Below are 24,031 nucleotides of genomic sequence, written 5' to 3'. Positions count from 1 at the left end.
CCCGGCCCGGCCCGGGATTGGGCGGGGCTCTCTGGGTGCAGGCCATCTGTTGTGGCGGCGGAGCTGGTTCTCTTCTGGTGCTTGTCGCCGTCTCCTGGCGACCCCGCTGCTGACATGGAGGAGCTGGACGTGGAGCCGCCGCTTACTGTAGGATAGAGCGAGCCCTCGTCTGCGGGGGGGCTGGACACTCTGCCAGGAGCACTGGGGCGGGGGGGACACGCGGGGTAGAGGGGAGCAGGGAACTGTTGTGGGTCACTTCAGCTTTTCACCCTCGTGCCTGTGCATTGCTGACTGTCTCCCTTCGTTAGCACAAATGAGCCCGCCGCCAAAAAGATACAGTGATAATCAGAGCAGCACCCAGCGCCTTTCTGCAGTAGATCTCAAAGTGCTTTATGAAGGAAGGTGGTATCATTATCGCCATTTTACAGATGGGAAAACTGAGGGCACGTCTCTACTGCGTCTGAGAGCAAGCCTCCCAGCCAGTGTAGAAAGACTTGTGCTAGGGGGGCTTGCCCTAGTGTGCTAAAAATTTCTGTGTAGATGAGCCTGTGAACCCAAGCTGGGATTCTTACTCCCAGATGCAGGGGAAGCATAACCTAAAATGGGAGGAGGAATCGTGTTTGCCTGTTCTGTTCTAGAGAGCAGCTGCATGCTTGACAGCCCCTGTGCCCTATCTCCTAACAGCTGATTCCTGGGGTGGACTCCAAAAGGAAGAAATTGTGTTTTGCCTGGGCACCTGGAGAGATGCTGGTGTATGAAACTTTGTTCCCAAAAGGTGGATCTTCTCTTTTATCCTTGAGTGTTTATCTTGGTGGATTTTAAATACTAATGCAGAGCAAACAGGGATACTCCTAACCTCAAGTGTTCAGAAATTGTGAGTTAGGCCCCAAAATAAATTGGCTTAAAATGAGATATTTTAAAATAAATTTGGGGTTCTTTTTACTTGCCTTTCCAAGAGCTTGGAGTACACTCAGATCATGTTCTTTTAAGTTTTATTCTGCAACATGAGACCTAGAAACTTCTTGAGCAGTCATTTGACTCCAGGAGTTGAGGCTTCAAGAACACCACCAAATGGTGTGAGAATTAAGAATTCACCTTATAAACACTAATGTGACAGATCAGACTTAGGAATTAATATATTGAAGAGATTTGTATTTTCATTATCACACAAATTATTAGTGGGTCTTTTGTTTTTTTTTTTGGAATTGAGTTTTACGGAGTGTTTGATATTTTATTACTAGTTTTGTGCCTCTTGCCCTATTTCTGTGCTGACTCTTAGACTTCTTACCAAATAAGAACCATTTTAAGAACCATTTCTGAACCAGTTAATATTTTAAGAACCATTACTGTAGGCTTTAACTTTTGAAGTCCAGAAGTATATTACTATCCCATAGGGCTGAGATGGATTATCTGCATTAAACATTGCAGAGTAGTAGCATTCCTTTGGCTATTTTATGATTTACATGCTTCATTTCAGAATGTGCAGAGAAAAGGCCAGGCTGCCCCAACATTTTCATTGTTCGCAAAGATCAAGATGTGTACTCACAGACCTTACGCAAACTCTTCAATGAATCCCATGGGATCTTTGTTGGACTCCAGAGGAGTGAGGAAGAACTGGCTGGGAAGTCAAGGAAAGCACAGTGAGTAAATAGAAATGCTAGATAGTTTTGAAACAAAAAGAGAACATGTCAGCTTCCCTGTCCCCTATGAAGAATATGTCAGTAGTGAGGCACAATTCAGATAGATTGTTCTGTGCCACTTAATAGTGGAAGGTGGAGGCAGGTGTGGTGTCTGTGTATCTTCTTAGGTTGGTACCCTAGTGAGTTATTAAAGGTACACTTCATACAGTACGTACTTGTTGTTCATTGACTGAATTTATTAAAGAAACATATCTTATCTTGATTGTTCCCTTTATTTGTGCCCAGTCTCCTTCAATGCTGATGGATACTGCCTCATCTGTAGACATGAGGTAGGAGAGCAACCCCCCTATGACTGCTTACAGAATGTCTTGGTAGGAAGTGAGGCAAGGTGATACGATAATAATTTTGCGGTGCAGGAAAGGACCAATATGTTGCTCCACTTCTTCCACCAAACATATGAATCTATATCCAATGAGGGAGGTAATGAAACTCAAATTCTCTCAGCTGCCGACCCTCTGTAATATTGTGTAACTAATTTTTCCACTATCCATTTTACAAAATTAGGCCCTAGTCCCGCAAATAGATACGCTTCTCTAGCAGTGTGGAGCCCCACTGACTTCAGTACAGTGCAGAAGGGGTCTGCCTCTGCAGAGAAACTTGCAGAATGGGGGCCCTACTAGCCTGTAGGCACAAGCTAACAGTAAATAAATCTCTCTAAAGAAAGCCTTTGTATTCTTGGCAGATTGGTTCGAGTGAGTAAAAACTACCGTTCAGTCATAAGAGCCTGTATGGAGGAGATGCACCAGTTGGCTAGTAAGTTCTTCTCCGTTTAAGAAGAGACAGTATTCGAGACCATAAAAATAACATTGGCAATTGTAATTTGTTATAACTGCTGTAAAAGTGTTTTCAGATTTTAGTAACTGTTGAGACTGCAGTTCCACCCCTGCGATACAATGTCAATTTGTAAACCTGGGAGAAACTTTTTTCTTTATTTTTTAATTGAATTTTCAGAATTTACTCTTGCACTCACTTTTTAAAATTCTTATTCTTCCTAATTTATTTCTCTGCTCTTTAATTCCCTCCTTGATCTTTTCGATTGCTTCACAAGTCTGATGTTTTTCTTTTCTCAAGATACTTTGCAATCTCCCACTTCCAACTGCCTCAAACAGTCATTCTTATTGTCCCAGGCTTCTCATTATTTATTTATCACTCCATTAATTTGGGATTCCCTCTCATCTTCTCTGCTGGGAAATGCAGCTTCTAACTCTTAAAGAGTCAGAAGAGTAGGTAACCATACTGGATCATTAATACAAGTGTAATGTCCTTGTTTCGTTGTCACTTTTAGGCAGAGTCTGATGACGGTTGGTGCCATCCTTGTTCTGTTTAGTTAATAGGCTTTCTTTTGCATGTGGAACCCCTATCTATTACTTTGCTCTTTTCCTTACTCCTACTCCTCTTGTACTGCTGAGCATCGTATATCATATATGTAATAATGACATTTAGCAGGACAGTTACCACAAACAGTCAATGTTGAAATACAGTCCAGCAACCAAAATTGTTTCCAGATATAACATCATAGAAAGTCAGGTCAGACTATGTTTGCTACTGTAATAAGAGTAGATGGTACTACCTCATCAAACCCACTGCCTTGTGGGTAGCCCGGGAGGGTGTAAGGCTAAGGGCACAACCCCTGACAGAAAAGCCCCACTGCCTTATGGGGGAATTCGGGAGAATTCAGGGCTATGAGAGTAAACTCAGACAGAAAATCTGGAGTGCAGCACCAAAGATATTTTAGTATCTTTCCGGCAACTCCTGCAGCACTTCGGATCCCAGATGTACTGGTTCTTCCTCTCCTCTGGATTTACCGGTGACATCGAGAGTGGGGTCCTGATGCCTGGGCAATTCAGGGCCTCCATATCATCTGCCTAGGCTTGCGGCCTGAAGAGGAACTCCAGCTTTGTCTTGAGCATCAACACAACACGGGAGGCAGCAGTCACCAGTTCTAAGCTCTTATTCGATTGGCATAGAGTTGAGCGCAGGGGCTGTCTCCAATGGTGGGAGAGATCATTGTATCTCACTGGACAACCACTGCCTGCCATAAAACTGGCAGCCCCTAGACCATAGGGTGTTGTCCCGCCACCATCTGCCTGCTTCAGTGAGTGATAGGAGCTTAGCAAAACATCATCTTTAAATGTGACCGATATGGCAAAGATTGTCTCTCTTGAGTGGGTCTCTTCAGCCACATTCGCAGCTGCCATAAAGCCAACTGAGTAAATTCTTTACCTCTCAGGGGTGTATACCCATGGTCTCTCAAGACTGAAAGATGCCTACTACTGTAACATTATATGAATTTATTATCTTTTCACAGAGCTCCCAGAATGATGTTATGCATTCTATCACACTTATAAAAGAGATCAGAACTTGTACAAAATTAATAAAAGGTGCTAAGTAACTAAGGTCATATCTAGTAACATTTAAAAGTTTTTGATAATGAGACTGGAGAATGACCACGCATATCCTTGGATCCAAACATGAAACTGCTTCATTTCTGAGCAGTGTCATCAGAGGGCTGGAAAAATGTTTTTGGGGTGTTTTGACTTCTTTCTCTCTCTTACCTCAGATTCTACCCGGGACCCTGAGCTGCAGTGCCAGCACAGCACCCAGGTAATTTACAAACATTATATTGTGAAATCTAGTCACAGCTGAAAAAAACGATTGCTGGCAAATACACCAGGCAAGTATGTTGTGACAATGATATGTTCTAAATCTACTTCTTTAGTCTTTTGCTTTGGTGGTATAGGCAGCAGCATGCTGCTTATGTTGTAAGAGATACAAGTTGTAGGAGTTATGAGAGCTCTGGGTGCTCTGACGTAATCTATGTATAGATCCAATTTTATAGACTTCAGATACTCTAGCCTTTTAACAAAATCCAACCACGAACTAATACCCCAGCCTCCCCTTAGAGCCTACCTCTCTGATGTCCCACCCCAAAACTGATGAGGCTTGTAGTGAGCCTTGAAATCATGCACTTGAAGCAATAATGGAACTATCTTCCAGGAAGAGTAAAGAATACAAGCTGTGGTATTATCTTGTCAGCATTAATATTGCCCTATTGGTGTTTTCCCTCTGTCATAACTTTTCCTTGGGTTATAAATTCAGACCTAAGTTATCTTTATAGAACCAAAATAAACATTGTAACTTTCAATTGAGGTCTCACTTAGAACCAAAATAAACATTGTAACCTTCAATTGAGGTCTCTCAGATCCCTGAGCCTTAATGTCAGAAAGAATTCCTGTACTATTTTAGTGTTGACCACAGATGGGAGATGGTTTTTGTTTTTTAATGTGCAAGCAGCTTCGAAACTTCCTAAATCAAATATGTGGCCCAGTGTCTCATTTTACTACTGATCTTCTCTGAAATGTTAAGTTCACTTCTTTGGACAGGAGAAGTGTTTTACTATCAGAGGAGTGGATAAGGAGGAAGGCTGCTATTTGACATGTTGTGGTTCAAATGCCTTTCTTTGGTTGCTGTGTTAGGAAACTCGGGAGTGACTTTTGCATATGAAATCTGTACCTGTTGCTCCTCAGGTCTCTATTCTGTCCGCGATGGAGCTGATCTGGAACTTGTGTGAGATCCTTTTTGTTGAAGCAGCGCCAGGTGAGAATTGGAGTATAATGATGTTAATAGGTAATTTTGTTTGCATAGGTATTTGTTCTAGAAATGTACAACGTGCCCATCGGAACATATCTTGGCACGTCTCCAAAAGTCATACTAATATTGCCAGGAAGTGGCAACAAACCCTACCCCAATGCTTCCTGTCTCAGTTGTCTTCTCTGTCTAGCACTGTGCCCTAAACTAATAGACCTCTTTCCCTTTTCCCTCCTGTTCCAGTTTTCTCCTTCCTCTGTACTACAGTGGAACTGGAGTTGGGTCATAGTACATGAAATTAATAGAGAAATGTGATATCAAGCAGAATTTTTTTCTCAGGTTGTTGAATTTCAAGGGTAAACAACCTCTAAGTACAAAATATTATAAAATTCATAAGCATAGACTATATATAAATGGTAAGTATCACTTACCCATTAGGGTCCACATTCTTTGGTGCAGCTCCACTGACTTTAGAGTGTCTTCACTGACATCAGTTGAATTACACCAGGAGAGGATTTGGCCTAGGATTTCAATCCAAGTTACTTTTTAGGCAGTCAAAATATGTAAACATATGCTGCCTATTCAATCACATTATCCAGAAGAGAGGTTCTCAAACTGAACTATTTGATGGTGGTTTTGTTGAGAGCAAATGAGTTACCTGGTGCTATTTTTCCTCCTCATTTCCAGCGAAAACAGATTTGAGAGGAAAATAAAATGAAGAGTAAAACTATGGGCATCATGTGGGCAATATAAGATGTATGATAATTATCAATCATCTTGTTTTTGAAGTGCCTGTGGTAAGTGACAACAATGTTGTTAGCTAGCAACCTTAACTAGCTTTGTTTTGTCTCTCTATGTCATGGAGCAGGTTAATAGTCAAAGGAGCAAGTCCCCTTTCAGTTTGTAAAATTTTGAGTTTGTTAATTTGGCAGCAGCCTGCTGTTCTTCCATGGCCTTTGGTGGATTGAGCCTGGCAGATAAAAATCCTATGAATGAGTCGGAGAACTAGGCAGACTTGTCCTCTGCTTTTGACTGTGGGAAATATATTATGAAACCAATAATGTTAGAATCTTAAAACAGCAGGGATCTGATGGAGAGATGTATTCTCTTCCTACAGCTGGTCATCTCCTGCTTCACCTCCTCGACTGGGTTCGTCTTCATGTGTGTGACGTAGACAGCATGGTCCGGGAAGTTCTGAGCAGTGAAAATCCATCAAAGCATAAAGACTTCTGGAATGCTGTGAGTAAAGAAACTGGTGCTCTCTCCATCAAAGAAGTTTATACATTTGCATGTGTGCTCTGTCCCTCCTTCCTCATGAGTGGCTTTGTACGCTAGATTGCATCTCAGAAACCATTTGGCATAATTGCTAGTATCTGCTTGGAGGGATTCCTTCATGAAGACTGTTATCCTCACCCCTAGAGAGGATTTCAGATCAAAATAGAGGCCAGGGCCAGCATGGTATAGGGAATGTTATAGGGCCACGCCACCTGGGGCGCCCTCCTGCAGCAGGCCCTGGCATGACAGGTCCGTCCATGAAAGGAACATTCTCTCTGTGTCTGATTCAAAAGCCCACCTTTAGGCATAATTAATTTCTGCACATATACAATAGTCTACAGTATAAAATCATTCTCCCTGAAATCCCAGAATACAGCAGGTTCACAGCAGTTTTTCATGCCATCTCCTGGGACATCATTTCCAGCTCACTCTCTTGAGGGAGAGTCCCATCTCCAATCTTCTCTGTCTTTTCACTTTCATCCCAGGGCATCACTCTCTAGGCTATCCACCTGAGAGCTCCTAGTGTCACTTTTCCCCCATGATGCTTCTCTGATAGCCCCAAGTCAGATCTTCTCTGAGAGAACTCCCTGCAGTATTCCTCCCATGCAGGCCTCCCTACCTGAGAGTCCTACCCATGCTTAAGGAATGTCCCTGCAGGATCAACCCCTTGTTCTTGGTGTGGTTTCCCACAGTTCTCCATTCAGGAGTGTTGCAGGGGGTATTCCTGTAGTGTTTCATTCACCCCAGTCCCCCTGCCTGTGAGTCCTGCCCTTGCTCCTGGGATCCACCCTCCAGCATCAACTTTCTTGTTTTGGGTTTGGTTTCCCCTAACCAGGGCTGGTTCTTCCCCTGGTTCCTAGAGGCCTCCTCATGAACTGTCCTATAACTCAACAGGGGTTCCCCAGCTTTGGCCAGTCCTCACCAACAACATGCTTCACCTTCTTCCCGCTGGCTCTGTTTACTAGCTCTCCTCTGCTACTCCTGTTCCTGTCTGGGTCTCTCCTTTCCTCCCCAGGCAGTTCTCATCTCCCCCTTTCTTGTCTCTCTCAGGCCGTTTTCCTGACTGAGTCCTCCACTGTCTGTGTTTCTCCATTAATATGATCCAGGTGCATTTAAAATCAACTGGGAAGCAGCTGAGAAGTCATGGACTCGCCTCCTTCTTAAAGGGGGCCTTCACCCTGTGGCAGGAGGCTTGTGCTTTGTGAGCGTTTGAGTTAACAATATCTGTAGTTGAAGCACTTTTGGTTCCTTTAGCTTTTCAAAGCCATACATGTTAACTCAGTTAAAATTCACCTTTGGTCTGATTCTGCATGAAAGTGGTGTCTCAGCATTGCTCCTGCTTGGTGCTCACGGACTGTGGTGGTTTTTGCAGGTGGACATCTTCGTGCTGCAGGGCCGGATGGATGATGCACGGCATTTACTCTCTAAGGAAGCCAGCGCCAACCCCACATCGATGGGCATGTGCAAAATTCTGGATGACCTGATGAAGAAGATGCCCATTCTTAGTGTATGCATGCAGCAGCCATCTCATACAGTTCCATTGGGGAATAATACATGCAGTGGTCTGTAGTGGGGGTGGCATTTGTAGTCCAGTCTGTATCATCTCACTTGTGGGCCACTATAACATAACATCCTGGCCTACTGACTACTAAAATGTCTGAATTCTGATGCCTTCTGGCTGTGACATACATGTTCTATAACAGGGGTAGGCAACCTATGGCACGTGTGCCGAAGGTGGCACGCGAGCTGACTTTCAGTGGCACTCACACTGCCTGGGTCCTGGCCACCGGTCTGGGGGTCTCTGCATTTTAATTTAATTTTAAATGCAGTGTTTTAATTTTAAAAACCTTATTTACTTTACATACAACAATAGTTTAGTTATATATTATAGACTTATAGAAAGAGACCTTCTAAAAATGTTAAAATGTTTTACTGGCACACAAAACCTTAAATTAGAGTGAATAAATGAAGACTTGGCACAGCACTTCTGAAAGGTTGCTGACCCGTTCTGTAACAACCCAAAAAGACCCAAATGCAGGGAGAAGAGTATATTATGTTAAAAGGCAACATGGCCTTGGTGGTGATTCCTGTTCTTACTCAACGCTGTGGAGGGAGACACATTTTTCCAGTTCTTCAAAATATTCTGATTGACAGCTCTTACACAACCTCCCAGAGAACTTTCCTTTTAGACTTCATCCGCACATCTCCACCTCCACACATGCTGCAGTGGCCTTTTTATGGTGAAAAGGCATCAGATGCTGCATTGTGGTCCCCTGTGGGTTCCTGTACACTCTGTCACTTTGATATTTAAACGGCTGAAGTGATGGAGAAGCTTGCTAGCAGCATACATCAAAATCCTTGCCGTGGGCCAGTGTTTTGCTTTGCCCATGAAAGGCTTGTTTGACAGTCATGCTGAATGACAGTTGAAGAGGCTGGACTTTGCATTTGCCTTATTGTGTGTATGTATCTTCCCGGTTCAGATTGGCAACACCCAGACACTGACTGAGATGGAACTGAAATGGCAGCATTGGCATGAAGAATGTCAGCGGTACCTCCAGGATGGGACCTTTTCTTCCAATCTCCACATGGAGTCCGTCTGCAAGGTCTGTTGTGGCTGGGAAGGAAGGAGGTTATGTTCACAGATTTGAAGGCACCAGTAGCCATCCATTGGGGATTGGGAGTGCTGTATGGACACAGGTAATCTTAGTCTGCTGGTCAAAGCAGGAAATTTAGAGTGGTGGACTCTATGTGACTTTGGGCAAATGGCTTCCCCTTACTTCACCTCTCCATAAGTCAGGCAGTAATGCTGGTTATAGAATTGAGCTCACAGGCATGTTTTGGGGCCTGATTAACTATTTGTGAAACACTTTGAGGCTCTTTGCTGAACTCTGCTATCATAAGTGCAAGTTTGATACCATCAGCTCAGACTGTCCCCTCAGTACAATGCTTTGGTCAATGGCATGCCCAAGAGCCGCTGTTCTTTTCCTCTTAGTTATTTGGTTTTAATTAAGTTGTTGGTGATTGCATGTCCTGTTAGTGGGTGTGATGCCAAGAGAAGCAGAGCTGAGGGATTTAAAGAAAGGAAGTTAGTAATGAAGATGTGAGTCTATGAGGGCTTACGGTGGCATTTCTCTTTCATGCTAGATCCTGCTGGGAGATGAGAATGCCATACTGGAGAAGAAGGAGCTCATGACTACTTGGTACCACTTTCTGGTCACCCGACTTGTCTACTCCCATCCAACTGTGAAGCCAGTGGAACTTCGCTTCTATGCACAGGTAAGTCTGGGGTTACTGCATTCAAACCACATTGGGAAGGCTGAAGTTTTACAGGGTCCAGGTATTTGTGTGATTTTTCCCACAGAGTTTGAAAGTGGATCAGCAACCTACAGGGAGTTCCAGACGTGCTATGAGTGAAAAATTTGCAGCTGACCAAGAGTTTTCAGTGTGTCATGTAACTGGTTCAGTTTCTACTTGAATGTAGCAAACTGCAAATATCTGCGCTAATTTTCTTATGTCATAGTGTTCGATCTGTTCTAGGAAAAATCCTGTTTGACCCTTTCAATCATTTGTTTTGTTTGTCTCCCCTGGTCACCCCAGTTTTTCCCCAAAAAAGTTCTAAATAAGGCTGACGTGGCCAAATCTCTTCTCCTGCACTGTCCCCATGACCCTTTGCACTGAATGTGTCTTGTCTTTTTGGGGCTTCCACAGTCTAGCATGGACCTGTTCCTGGGAGGAGAGAGCAGCTGGGAACCTCTAGACAGCATCTTAATGGCGGCCTTTGAGTTCGAGATCCATCAAGTGATTAAAGAATGCAGGTTGAGTTTTAGTAAGACTTTGACTTCTTGGTTATACAGCACTGCTTCTCTGTGCCCTCGGTCCCGCAGCAAGCTCGCATCTCTTATGGAGAGGAGTCTGCCTGCATGTAGAGATATGTGCACGTAATAAGGATGATTGAGCCTCTCTGTTCTGTATTTTAAGGACTTTGTAAAGAACACGTCAGGCAGACAGCAATTAAGATAACATTCCACTAGGTCTGTGACATAGTGTCACTTGTCTGCAAGTCTGCTGGGTTAGGGCAGTGTATTGCTTCTATGACAGTCGGAAATGTCGCCAGAAAACGTAACGAGTCACTTGTCAGTTACAGGCTGATATTTTCTTCCTTTGCTTTTTGAAAATGCAGCATCGCCCTGAGCAACTGGTGGTTTGTGGCTCATCTGACTGACCTGCTGGATCATTGCAAACTCCTGCAGTCTCACAATCTCTAGTAAGTGGCTCTGCATTGTTTACTCAAGTGTCCAGGGGCTAGAGATAGGATCTGTTAAGAAGAGTTGATAGAAGGATAATGTAGTATTTTCTTAGTGAAGAACTACATTTCAGAGATTCAGAGCGAGGGGATGTGCTGTATATTCCAGTGAAACCTGTGGAATGAAAAGGAAAATCCAAGTGCTGCAAGAAGTGATGTTGCAGGAGAGGATGCCAACCTGCCACACCTCTGAGTTGATACTGAACCAGCGCCTCAGAGTGATGTTAGGGTCTTCTGTGCTGACAGCAGTGAAGTTTTTCCAGATGAAATAGAACTGACTGTGGTGATTAGAGATTCCATGATACATTTTGAATGAAGTAGGAGTATGAATCCTCTTGCCTTCGCTAAATTCCATCTTGAGTAATTGAATCTTATCTAAATTTCGCTTGCAGTTTCAGTTGGCTAAAGGATTTTCTAAATTATTTTTTAGTTGTGGAATGCTAGTAAACAGCTGTGATGTCTCTCCCAAGAGGTGGCTGATTTTCAGTGGCATTTGTAAACCACACTGAGCTACTCTAGGATGAAATGTATTGTGTAAATGAAAAGTCTTTATCAATAATAGCTTCAGCAGAGTCTTTTCATTGAGATACAACCTTGCAGCTGCTAATGGGTGTGTTTTGAGGGATCCCGCTGCAATAAAAAACCTTGATGTGCATGTGATGTAGAAAAATGGACTAGTTTAGAGACTTCTTAAAAAAACAAAAAAAACTTGTAGCCTGGACTGTGAGAGACACTTAATAAATTAGGTAATCGCATGGTAATCTGAGTATATGTTAGGATTAAAATGTATTACTTTTCTGTTTCAGTTTTGGTTCCAATATGCGTGAATTCCTCCTGTTGGAGTATGCCTCCGGGCTCTTTTCCCATCACAGGTAACAACTCCTTCCCTGCTTTCAGATACCAGACTGACATTGGGCAACAAAAGAGAAACCTTCAGGTTAATGATGTGAAAGGCAGCACAATTAAGTGGCTCTTGTTATGGGAAGGGATATTGATCAAGCTGTTTGACCAAGCCTTTGGGCTTCTGCTAGAACCATGAGTTAAAGAGAGAAGAGATCTATTAGAGACCATCAAGTCCCTACACCATAGTTTTAATGCTTTTGTCTTTTCTAGTTATAAATGTCACAGGTAAAACATGTTATCGCTGCAACCCCAAGTTTGCAGAACAGCTGGTGCAGGTGGTGGTATTCCAGAGCAGTCACTATAGGTATCAGTACTAGCAGAAGCCAATTTAAGTCTCAAAGATGAGTGACTGACCTAACCAGGGGTCTCCTACAGTGTGTTACTGTTCTTAATCCTGACTCAAATCCCTCTCGTGGCTATAATAAAGTGCTTTATTGAGAGTTCTCCTTAGAAGGAACATTTGACCTCTCTCTCCCCTCTTTTGTAGTCTGTGGCAGCTGGGGGTAGATTATTTTGATCATTGTCCAGAGTATGGCAAGGTTTACCTGGAGCTTCATATTGAGCGAATCCCCCTCAACACAGAGCAAAAAGCCCTAAAGGTGCTGAGGATCTGTGAGCAGAGACAGATGCACGAACAAGGTGATTGACTCTTCATGACGTTTCATTGCCTTATAGTGACCTGGTGTAACTAAAAACTGACTCTCCATTTCTCTCTTCTCCCCACTTTATCCCAAAGTTCGCAGCATCTGTAAAATCATGGCCATGAAAGCTGTGCGGAACAATCGCTTAGGCTCAGCACTGTCCTGGAGCATCCGAGCCAAGGACGCAGCATTTGCTACACTCATATCGGACAGGTGGGTCTTTGTTACTCTCTAGACAGAGCAGAACCTTTTAGAGACATTGCAGTAATGGTTGGGGAGGGAAGCACTGTCCTGAGAAGGCTCTTCTGAAGGCAAATTGAGATAATCTGTTAGAACAGAACCTTCTTCCCCTTAGGACAAACTAGTGCAGCATCTGTGCTAGTGAAGTAAATCATTGACCTCTTTCAGAGACAAAGGATTGTGCAATACTTGTAACATCCTTCTTCCTTAGCCATTTCCCTTCTCCTTGCCACTCTCCTCCCCCCTTCTGCAATCCTCAGAAGACAAGAATAGGGAGAGAACAGACCTGCAGATCAACTTAATCTTCGGTAGCAGAGGAAGTTAATATTGTTTCACGGAGATCCTAGTTTTGAACGGAATAAACTATTCAGTACTTAATCTTGTGGGCAGTGAGGGGGCTGTACGGGAGGAGGAACGCCCTACTAGTTCTAACACGGCTGGGAGAAAGAAGATCTGGTTTCTGTTTCTGACCTGCTCTAGGCTTCCTGTGTGATCTTTTGACAAGTCGTATCATATATCTGCTTAATTTTTTACAGCTGGGGGAAATGGGGAAAGTACCTGTGGCTCAGCTAGGATTAGATTGTAACTTTGAGATCAGTGGGTAGAAGATGCTCTAGAACAATGGTTCCCAAACATTTTGCTAAGGTGACCCACAAACTGCATTGTCTTCTGTGATCCACCATTACCTATATGCACATTCTGCCCTGTCATCACAATCCTAATCCTGGGCAGCTGGGTGGCACTGCAACCCTGTGTGCCAGGTCACAATGCCCCGGAGCAAGCAGCTGGGATGAGTTGTCACTGTTGGGTGAGCACAGGGCAGGCTTGGTTTCCAACCCACATTCCCCACAGGCCACCCTGCTCACTGGGCTAGGAGAAGTGTATGTTTGCCTAGTACCCTGTGATTCATCTAGAATCTTCCCACAACCCCCAGGACCCATTTGTTTGGGAAAAACTGCCATAGAAGCGCAGGTTATTATTTCACATTTGAGGGCTGAGTAACCTGAGAAAGAAGCGCTATTTTTGTCTTGTTTTAGGAGTGGGAGGGACCATATTAGCTTGAACGGAATGTGGAAGAAAACCAACACAGGAAGCAAGCACTGAAAGCAGCAGCATAATAAAGGCTAGACTGGAAAAACTCTTAGGACTTAATTTGCTCCTGCTGCTTATCAGCTCTTCTGTGCAGTAAAAAAACAAAGCCTTTGTTATGACCTGGCAGAGCTGTTTATGCATCGGTTTGCCTCAGGACTGCTTGCTGTGCTGCTATTCTTCCACCTTTGCTTTTAAAAACAAATCCTGGTGACTGCAAATATCCTGAACAACAAAAATAAAGAGTGCGGAGATGGGTGTATTAAACATACACAATAATACCTGAATGGACCCCCACCTCCATGGAATGGTTTTGGCTCTTTAGGAGGGTGATTAAAACAGAATGACATTGGGTAATAATCCCTCTAGATTCCTGAAGGATTATTGTGAGAGAGGCAGCTTCTCAGACCTGGACCTTATCGATAACTTGGGACCCTCCATGCTGCTCAGTGATCGGCTGACATTTCTTGGTGAGAATCTCCTGCCTGCAGACCCTTCCTAGAACTGCTTTAAAGTGTTGTTCACCCTAAAACCATTGCTCTGGAGCTGCTACTGGTTTTCTTAATTTCTTCTCTCCTTTACATCCTGAGTCCATTACAGATGTCAGGGGGAGAGAAAATTACTATATGTGATTTGGGATGTCATCCTCTTGCTGTTGTCGGCAGACTGTTTTACCTCAAATTGCATTCACAGAAGATCTCTGATGTTCCACCTCAGTTTGTGCAGGGCAGTCTCGGGCTCGGGGGTTTATAAATCTAAACTAAAATCTAACTAAATAAGCATTTATTTTTCCCATCTGTTTCCCTATCTAGTGGTGCTTCCTGTGAGGAGTTAGTGATGAGAACCTGGAAAAACTTATGTGCGGATTTTCCTAGATCCCTACAAAGGCAAACCCTTTGCACTAGTTATCTTGCCCATATGGTAGTTTTGCCGACTGCTTAAAGGTCTCCAAAGTACATCTCCACAGCTCCATTTGTTCAGCATGGAAACTCCAAGCTCACAATGGGGAGGACTTGACACCATAGAGGAACTAGGGGGCTGGGCCTCTGACAAATAACACCGGAAGGGCTCCATCCGCTTTCTTTCTATATGAACAACTTCTTTCCCCTGGTGGCACCAAACCTTAGGCTGCTGCTGCTACCTGCCTGTCTTTTGGTGAAATCCCTTCCCTCCTCAATTAACCACTTCACTTCCCAGATGTCAGATCTCATCGTAACCAGGTCCTGGGGTTTCAGAGCCTTACAAAAAGAACAGGAGTACTTTTGGCACCTTAGAGACTAACAAATTTATTTCAGCATTATGCATCCAAAGAAGTGAGCTGTAGCTCATGAAAGCTCATGCTGAAATAAATTTGTTGGTCTCTAAGGTGCCACAAGTACTCCTGGTCTTTTTGCGGATACAGACTAACACGACTGCTACTCAGAGACTTACAGGTTAACAAAGATCTAAATTTCCAGTACAAGCAATCAGAAAAATCAATGCTTTACGGAAAGCCTTTCAAACATTGTTATGTCCTAATGCAAATACACAGGGCAGAGGCCCACTTCTCCCCTTGCGGGCCATCTTTAAAGGAAATGGTGACTTGCAGAATGTGTTTGATTTAAAACCATTCTCTGAGCTATTCTGGAAGATGCTGCACAGACGCTCACTGTATTGCCCTGAACAAAACTGGGGTGTTGTCCTTTAAGCAGGTTTAAGTGGTAAACAACAACAAAGGGAAGTTTTCCTTCTGTCCCCATGCTGTATGTATTAAGCTATTTTAATATATAAATTGTACAAGATTCCAACTTCCCTCTTTAGCCCAGACCTGCCAAAGGGCCCAGTCCTCCCCCCATTTAAGTTCTGGGAGTTTTACCACAGACTTCATAGTAGCAGGATTAGCCTGTTAGTGTTTTGTAACCAAAGCCTGGGATCTTCTGACAGTAGCTAACGTTTTACTCCCCTCACCCACCACACACAGGGAAGTACCGAGAATTCCATCGGCTGTATGGCGAGAAGCGGTTCTCTGAAGCTGCCAAGCTGCTCTTGATGCTGATGACGGCTCATATTGCTCCATGTTCCTTCTGGATGACCCTGTTGACTGATGCTCTTCCCCTCCTGGAGCAGAAAGAGGTGAATGTGGGGTTCTGATGCAACAACACAACCACCATACTTGTTGACCCACAGGCATCCCTCTTTTTCCTGACAGGAAGTAGTTGTACACAAATAGGACAGGGTATCTCAGAACTACCTGTCCCCTGCCTGATGACTGACACAAGGTACACTAGCGATTCTCCATACTTCTCATGTAAATGAGTTAGATTTGGCTGTTCAAGAAATGTGTGGCCATGTGAAAGTCATGGCCAGTGGTGGCAAGGAGGACGCAGAGGCACTTAGGGCAAAATTAATCGCTGATGTACATCCTGTGAAATCCTTGTTTACACTAAGATTGCAGGTAGTAGGGGATAAGGGTGTAATTCAGCCCTCTCCTTTCAAAGTAGCAGACTCAGTGCACTGTTGAGGATTGAGGCAGGTTACAGACCTGCCTAGTTGTTTTGGGGGTTTGAAGTTAAGATTTTCCAGTGTGAATCCCTCTGGCTTACAGTCCATCCAGAAAATTACAGCCTTGCAAGTGCAAGACCCGTGACTTACCAGGTGTTAAGTGGTTCAAATGGAGCATGGGCATGGGCATGGGCATGCAGAAGCATTCTCCTCTTGTTGATCTGTCCCTCAGGAGCCACTTGTTCTGGATCCCCTAGATAAGTGGTTAATGTTTTAAGCAAACAGTCTCTTTCCCACAGGTAATATTTTCAGCAGAGCAGACATATGAATTGATGCGCTGCTTGGAGGACCTGACAGCTGGAAAGACAGATAACCAAAAACTCCAGGTAATCTTGCCTGAAGTCAACTGGATGATTCAACTGGGGTAGCATGGGAAAGACGAAGCAAGTCTCCATAACACTGTGCTTGTTCCTAGGTTGATGACGTTGAGACTACCAAGGTGGAAATCCTGAGACTTGCTCTTGCACGAAACCTTGCCCGAGCTATTGTCAAGGAGGGCACGTTGGAAGGATCATGAGAATGGGCTCCTGAAGTAACTCTGTGGCATATTGTACATAAAACTGACTGCTTTTCTAAGAATAAATGTCTTGTTTTGCATATTTCTAGCTGATCTTGTGCCAGTGTTTTGTCGTGTCTCAATGTTGTTTCAAATCAGACAATGAACATGTAGGAAGTCTCCCCCCACTCCCTATTCCTTTAGCAATAACATTTGCCTCTGTTACCATTTCAGTTGTGTCATCTCCTGTAACTAGAACTGAATTTGAACAGACCTTTCAAACCTGATAGATTTGACACCACCTCCTTTTGGTTGATGGATTGAATCTCATGGCTTCCATAAACAGCAGCTTACTCCTCACTGTGTCACAAAGGGTCGCACACAGAGCAAAGTAGGGAAAACAGTTTATTTAACATGCAGCAAAACAAATGCAGTGGAGATATATTTACAATATGACGGCTCAGTTTGATGCTGCAACCTCAACCTCTGAACAAGTAACATTCATAGTTTAATTTCCAAAGCTTGTACAATACTTTTCCCCACAGTGAGACTATGGTACCTTGCCCTTTGACTGTACAGTCTGGGCACTGCAGTGCCATTAACAAGGAGGATGAAGCTATTCTGCAGAATGCACTTGTGCTCTTCTGATTTCCTCACAGCCACCAAGAGAGTCACTTCTAGGCATCTAAAGCAGTGAAACCTGTTTCCTAACAATACGTTACAGCACCTGGGGCAGACTTAAAGAGCTAAGTGAAGCCCCTAGATGTATTGTCTACAGTGCCAGTGAGGCCCATGTTGAAAGCAGAAAGAACATTCCTTGCTCACCACCTCTTTCCAACAGTTTTAAGAACTCAGCTGCTGCTTTTTTTCAGGATCCAAGAGCATCTTCCATTCACTTAAAGACAACGGAGGAGGCGACACGCCTTGGTCCTGAGTGCCAAACCAGCACTGACACTTAGCAAGCTGTTTGGATTTTTACTTCTACACTTACCTTTCAATGGCTAGTGCCCCCTTCGCATCGGTGCCTGCTGTGTCTTTCACTTCTCCTTGTGGTTGGTATTTCTCACTACTCTGAAGAAAAACATTGAGCCACCGTGGAAAGTATAAGATGGCTAGAAAGAGTTCTGAGCTCTACTTACAGTAATGGGTTTTATAACCTCCTCTAAATCCAGCAGCACTTCCTCATTTTAGTTTTATTTCTGCAATAGGCTGGAGTATCTTCCTGCTGTACTGAGTCTGTGGACAGTCTGGCTGACCATTCCCTTCACAATTTAAAAGCTGTTTGCCTGTACCTTGCACTGCTGGAAATTCTATGTCTAGTGTAATTAAGTTTCCATACAGCCACCCCACATGCAGAGTGGGGTGAAAGGTTACAGATTTAAAACAGAAAAAAATGCTTCATTAAAACAATTTGCTAAAAGGTCACCGAAGGATTGTTTAGGCTTGAAATGAAGGGGGAGGGGGAAGGAGTTCTGGAATCAAACTTTCAGTGTATTGAACTAAGTCTAATTCATGTAGATACAGGGCTCACTTGTGTGAGCCCCATGATTTAAAATACAATTGGTTTTCCCCTTGTGGGGAGAATTGCACTTAGCCACTTAATACTGGGAGCAAATAAAACAGGGTTCTAAACCCAGCAGTGCACCATCACAGCCTAATGGATCCTGCCTTAATCTGCTCATTATAATTAGATGTCCTATAGCTTTACTATTTACATCTTGTATTCCTAGTCTTTTCAAGAGAACACAGTATTCAACTAATAATGCTGCCTGCAGAAGGGGAACTGAGAGGCTTTTCTCCTTACACCTGGTCCAGCCTCTGCACCTGATTAGTGGTTGCACTGAGGCTGCTGAACTGGAGTTGCCATCCTTTATCAGTGTAACCTGTGCTGTCCACTCAAAGACAACTGGAGCGCTTTGGCCCTGTTGGTTTTACCTCCTTGCTACACACATTTCCTCTCCCCCATACTATGGAATGTGATGAAGGCAGAATAATACTCAGCACAGGCACGTGAATATAAAAAATAGCATGAGCTGCCTGGAAGAGAGAGAGTGCAGAGGCAGCTGGGAGTATAAAATAAAAGAAAGCAACTAAAGCGAGTGTCCCACAACGTGCAGTTACTGTCTGAATGGGCAGCGCTGGCTGCTGGAGAGGAGAACAGAGGGGGCGTGAAGTGTTGTTTTACTGTAAAAAACCCTCCTGTCTTGGAGCCAGTGGTTACTGCACAGCATGCCTAGAAGGTTCAGTTTTGGCATCAAGGAGGCAAAAGCCTTAGGGCAGGCACAGACATTAGGGCTCTGCACTGAGGAAACTCGGGATGGCATCATAACCCTTCCAGCCTGTAGGCATCTCTGGACAACAGCAAAGGAGGAAGCCGACCAATCCCCTTCTGGCTACAGGTCTCCCTTCCAGAACACCATAATTTCAAGTTTAATAACAAAGTGGAAGATAGAACCAGATTCACCCAGAGGCCAAGATAAAGCAGCCAGCAAAGCCTCCCACTGGCTGCCACTCAGTTCATTCTTGGCATAGATGCCCCGGGCCCACTTCAACCCGAGGTAAAACATTCCAGACTAAAGCTACAAGCGGAGTGGTCAGGACATGTAAACAAAGCTAAACATCACCAGTGGATAGCATGTGTGCCCCTTCCACGTCACATTCATTCCAGTCCCTTTGGGATCCCTGCCTGGTCCTGTCATGGAGACTCTGGCGGACTCGCTGGGTCATAGATCACCCCACTGATCTACTGGGGGAAACTGATCCACTTCCCCAACCTCTGTGCTGGGCTGGTCTCCCAAAGTGAAAGTCAGTCTGTACCTCAGCCTCACCTTCTCCTGCAAGGAAGAAGAAAAACAGGATGTTAAAGTAACAGCCTCCTCTGGAGCAGGAAGGCCATGGAACCAGTAGCAGCAGGAGAACAACGGCAGTGCTCTCTAATTACACTTCACTGTAATAACATTTTAGAGCCCACAATGGCTCTGTCCCAATACCCCATTTGGGGTAAGTGGCCAGCTTATGTTAATGGAGCATTTCTGGATACTTAATAAGGCTGATTTATTTATTCTTTTGTTTGTAAATATGAGAGGTCCGTCTCCTGGAGTGAAACAGCAGGAGAAAAGCACTTACATTGCAATACAGACTCACTGCAGACACTGACCAGCCTTTGTAGTTCAGCTGCTTCCCCGTAATCCTACTAAACACATGCTTTAATAGTGCTAAAAGAGCATGACGTCTCAAAACGAAACAATACTGCGGATTGTAGAGGAAGGATCCTGACAGATTCCTATTCCTTAGAGAATAACTCGGGGAAAAAGAAATTTGCTTTCCCCTGGTTATGTGGCTTTTCTAGATGTTCCACAAAGTGAGTTTATAGAAATCCAACAAAACCCCATTATCTTTGTACCTTGGGATCTAACACTTTTTAACTGATGCTGTAAATGCCACTTTTACCATAATCTTCAAAAAACAGTAAGTAGCAAATGTTCAGGTTATCTGAACAATCAAAGGATTTCCTGAGTTCAGACTCTGAACTTTATATACTCTAGCAACGTAGGGCTGGAAGGGGCCTCACGAGGTCATCGAATTCAGCACTCTGTGCTGAGGAAGGACCTGGTAAACCTAGCCCATCCCTGACAGGCGTTTCTTCCAACCTGTTCTTAAAAACCTCCATTGATGGGGATTTCACTGCTTAGAAGCCTATTCCAAGACTTAGCTACCCTTATACATAGAAAGTTTTTCCTAATATCTGACCTAAATCTCTTACTGCAGATTAAGCCCATTACTTCTTGTTCTACCTTCAATGGACGTGGAGAACATTTGATCACTGTCCTCTTTATAACAGCCCTTAACATATTTGAATACCGTTATCAGGTCTCCCCCTGAGTTTTCTTTTCTCAAGACTAAACATGCCCAGTTTTTTAACATTTCCTCACAGATTGGGATTTCTAAATTTTTCATCATTTCATTGTTTTCCTTTGGATTCTTTCCAATTTGTCTACATCTTTCCTGAAGTGTGGCACCCAGAACTGGATGCAGTACTCCAACCGAGGTCTCACCAGTACTGAGTAGAGATAAAAAATTACCTCCTGTGTCTTACATACGACAGTCCTGTTAATATACCCCAGAATAATAATTGCTTTTTTTCACAACGGCATCACATAGTTGGCTCATATTAAAAATGCGATCCACTAAAACCCTATAACCCCCAGATCCTTTTCAGCAGTACTACGACCTAGCTAGTTATTCCTGATTTTGTAGGTGTGCATTTGATTTTTGCTTAAGTGTAGTACGTTGCACTTGTCTTTATTAAATTTAATCGTGTTCATTTCAAACTCTCTAATTTATCAAGATCGTTTTGAATTCTAAGCCTGTCCTCCAAAGTACTGGCAACCCCTCCCATTTTGGTGTCATCTGCAAATTCTATATGCATACTCTCCACTCCATTATCCAAGTTATTAATTAAAATAGTAATGGACCCAGAACTGACCCTTGTAGGACCCTATTAGATATGCCCCCCCAGTTTGACAGCAAACCATTAATAACTACTGTTTTAATATGGTCATTCAAGCAGTTGTTCACCCTCCTCACAGTAATTTAATCTAGACCACATTTCCCCAGCTTGCTCATGAGAATGTCATGTGGGACTGTGTCAAAAGCCTTACTAAAATTAAGATATATCATGACTACTGCTTCCCCCCCATCCACTGGGCTAGTAACCCTGTCAAAGAAGGAAATTAGGTTGGTTTGGCATGATTTGTTCTTGACAAATCCATGCTGGTTATTCCTTATAACCCTATTGCCTTCTTAGTAATTGCAATCTGATTATTTAATAATTTGTTCCAAGTATCAAATTTAGGCCGACTGGTCTATAATTCTCTGAGGCCTTTTTGTTCCCCTCCCCTTTCTAAAGGTTTCCCTTCTCCAGTCCTCTGGGACCTCACCCTTCTTCCATGAATTCTCAAAGAGAATCACTAATGGCTCCAAAATTCTTCAGCTAGTTCCTTAAGAGCCCTAGAATACATTTCATAAGGCCCTGCTGACTTGAATACATCTAACTTATCTAAATATTCTTTAACCTATTATTTCCCTACTGTGGCTTGTTCCTCCCCCCTTGTTAATATTAGTTGTGTTGAGTATCTGGTTTTGGAACATCTTATTCAAATGGATAGCACAAATAGGGATAGCAAGGTGCTCCAGGTAAATATGATAGCTGAATGCTTCTAATATGATGATCAGAAGAGAGGGGGTTAATTATGTTATTTAAGTGATCATAATTAAACTTCACAGTTAATATCCTGACGATACAGGGGGGAAGAACCTCTCTAGGTGCTATTAGGTCAACTTAGTCTGGCTACAGACTAAATAAAGCAATAATATTTCTAATATACCCGATCACTTCTTACAATTCATGTCACCCTGTAAACTATCACCATATTTAGTCATGTGAATGTTATCCCATAAGGGGTGTGGGAAGAGTCCCTGGTGAAGCCCTAACTGTTCCTTTCCACTGAAGTGTTAACATTACGGGGAATTGTATAGGAACTGATCTAGAAGGATTGCTGTGGAGTGAGGCAAAAGCACAGTGCATCTCTCCCTCCCCTGACTCCCTGTCCCTGGGGTGAGATACTGCTAATATGCCAACATACTCCTCTGCGATGATTAACCTCACTCTGCCTCAAGACAGCACTCCAGGGTAATCCGTCTTTGGGGACAGACAATCACGCTTGTACAAATGTTTAGTCTAAACCCATATGGAATTTTATCCTCATCAGATTCATAAAACAACAAGAGAAGTCACTTTTGCTGAAGTTTTGAGCCCCTCTCACCTTCAGAGGATTTGCCAGCAGCATGACTTGGGTGATGGCAGCAGGTGCCTGGATGGGGTTGAATGGAGAAAGTTCTGTACCCGAGGGTGGCTGCAACTTCACTTTCATGGACTGCAAATGTGAAAGAAAAGGAACCCTCAGGTATCGTGACCTGCACTGGAGTAACAAAGGGTTTACACACAGGCTGTATGCCCGAGCTGTGTACATGAGCAAGTTTCCACTTGGGAGAAGCAGGGGTCACAGATAAGTCCGGTCTATACTGAGCATATAGTCATAGGCACATACCAAAATAAATCAAAACAGAGATAATGCACTGGCCCGGAAAACCATGATAGCACCTTTCCAGCACAGGGGCTCCTTGGAAAGATTTTAATACAGATTCCCTAGCCTAGCCAATGCAGACAGGACATAACCAAGTTCTGAGCCGATTTTCAAACACTATAATCAGTCATCTAAAACTAGAGAGGGGAAAAGATCAAACACTCACATTGAAACCTCTCCCAGGGCACAGGGAAAAATAATAATAGCCCCTGAAACTGTCTCATTTTGTCCCTTCCCCTTTCTAACAACATGACCAGGAGCTACTTCCATTGGGGCTCTATGACTTTCAATCCTAGGGTGACCAGATGTTAAGGGGAAAATATCGGGACCACCGCGGGCGGGTGGGGCGGAGGGGGTGTTGTTTTGTTTTTTACACTCACTTGTCCAGGAGTTCAGTGGCAATTCGGCAGAGAGCCCTTTGGTTGGGGACGGTCTTTGGCAGTATTTTGGTGGCAGGTAATAAACCTTGCCGCCAAAGACAGAAGCACCCGCTGCCGAAATACCACCGAAGACCATCCGTGACTGAAGGACTCTCCGCCGAATTGCTGCCGAAGGCCTGGAAACAAAATATCGGGTCAAATGGCGTCCCGACCAGAGTATGGTCGGGACGCGGGACAAACTCCTCAAAATCAGGACAATCCCGATTTTATTGGGACGTCTGGTCACCCTATTCAATCCCCTTCTATAAACTGGACCCCCCCCCCTTGCTTTGTGTCTGCATTTTAGAAGCCAGCTTTCCTATTCTGTTGAACGACACCCTCTGACATTGGTGGAGGAGGGATTTCAGAACATGGGATCATTGCCCCAGTATGATCAGAAAAGACAAGAGGAAAAGCCTTGTTAGATCTTCTAGTTCAGGGGTGGGCAAACTTTTTGGCCCAAGGGCCACACTGGGTTTCCAAAACTGTATGGAGGGCTGGGTAGGGAAGGCTGTGCCTCCTGAAACAGCCTGGCCCCTGCCCCCTATCTGCCTCCTCCCACTACCTACCCCCTGATTGCCCCCTTAAGAATCCTCGACCCATCCAACCCCCCTGCTCCTTGTCCCCTAAGCACACCCTTCCGGGACCCCCTGCCCCTAACCCCCCCAGAACCCCACCCCCTATCCAATC

The 24,031-nt window shown here is 44.0% G+C and overlaps 2 protein-coding genes across 5 annotated transcripts in view; one reads left to right on the top strand and one right to left on the bottom strand.

Annotated features, from left to right (window-relative positions):
* Window positions 1-10: 10 nt before the first annotated feature.
* On the top strand, window positions 11-16,885 carry NUP85 (nucleoporin 85). 3 transcript variants are annotated; one of them, XM_050921090.1, is made up of 19 exons: window positions 11-147; window positions 685-775; window positions 1,478-1,640; window positions 2,383-2,453; window positions 4,261-4,304; window positions 5,228-5,297; window positions 6,406-6,527; window positions 7,936-8,070; window positions 9,044-9,166; window positions 9,708-9,839; window positions 10,272-10,378; window positions 10,744-10,827; window positions 11,673-11,738; window positions 12,257-12,408; window positions 12,506-12,623; window positions 14,109-14,209; window positions 15,700-15,851; window positions 16,520-16,606; window positions 16,696-16,885. In XM_050921090.1, the coding sequence occupies exons 1-19, from the start codon at window positions 115-117 to the stop codon at window positions 16,795-16,797; spliced, it is 1,953 nt and encodes a 650-aa protein (XP_050777047.1). In that variant the 5' UTR covers window positions 11-114; the 3' UTR covers window positions 16,798-16,885. The 3 variants fall into 3 exon arrangements, with proteins under 3 accessions (XP_050777047.1, XP_050777049.1, XP_050777050.1); XM_050921092.1 differs by lacking the exon at window positions 11-147 and adding an exon at window positions 222-536 and having other exon boundaries at window positions 579-775; XM_050921093.1 differs by lacking the exons at window positions 11-147; window positions 685-775 and adding an exon at window positions 1,926-1,969 and having other exon boundaries at window positions 1,625-1,640.
* Window positions 16,886-17,164: 279 nt separating this feature from the next.
* Window positions 17,165-24,031, bottom strand: part of GGA3 (golgi associated, gamma adaptin ear containing, ARF binding protein 3) — a 30,441-nt gene continuing 23,574 nt past the window's right edge. For both annotated transcript variants that reach the window (XM_050921088.1, XM_050921089.1), the window contains 2 exons: window positions 22,602-22,712; window positions 17,165-19,610 (listed from right to left, as the gene is read on the bottom strand). In XM_050921088.1, coding sequence (XP_050777045.1) covers window positions 19,500-19,610; window positions 22,602-22,712 — 222 coding nt within the window. In that variant the 3' untranslated portion in view covers window positions 17,165-19,499. The remainder of the gene's footprint in view (window positions 19,611-22,601; window positions 22,713-24,031) is intronic.

Source organism: Gopherus flavomarginatus, chromosome 12 (genome assembly GCF_025201925.1).
Source record: "Gopherus flavomarginatus isolate rGopFla2 chromosome 12, rGopFla2.mat.asm, whole genome shotgun sequence".
NCBI classification, from domain to species: domain Eukaryota; kingdom Metazoa; phylum Chordata; order Testudines; family Testudinidae; genus Gopherus; species Gopherus flavomarginatus.
The sequence above is the reverse complement of the archived record's forward strand: the minus strand, read 5'-3'. Positions and strand labels throughout refer to the sequence as shown.

Bases quoted from the DNA above. Each gene is read 5' to 3' on its own strand.
- NUP85 (XM_050921090.1), top strand. From the start codon at position 115: ATGGAGGAGCTGGACGTGGAGCCGCCGCTTACT. The intron at 12,624-14,108 runs GTGGGTCTTTGT...TAATCCCTCTAG, and splicing joins GCTACACTCATATCGGACAG to ATTCCTGAAGGATTATTGTG. The intron at 16,607-16,695 runs GTAATCTTGCCT...GCTTGTTCCTAG, and splicing joins CAGATAACCAAAAACTCCAG to GTTGATGACGTTGAGACTAC.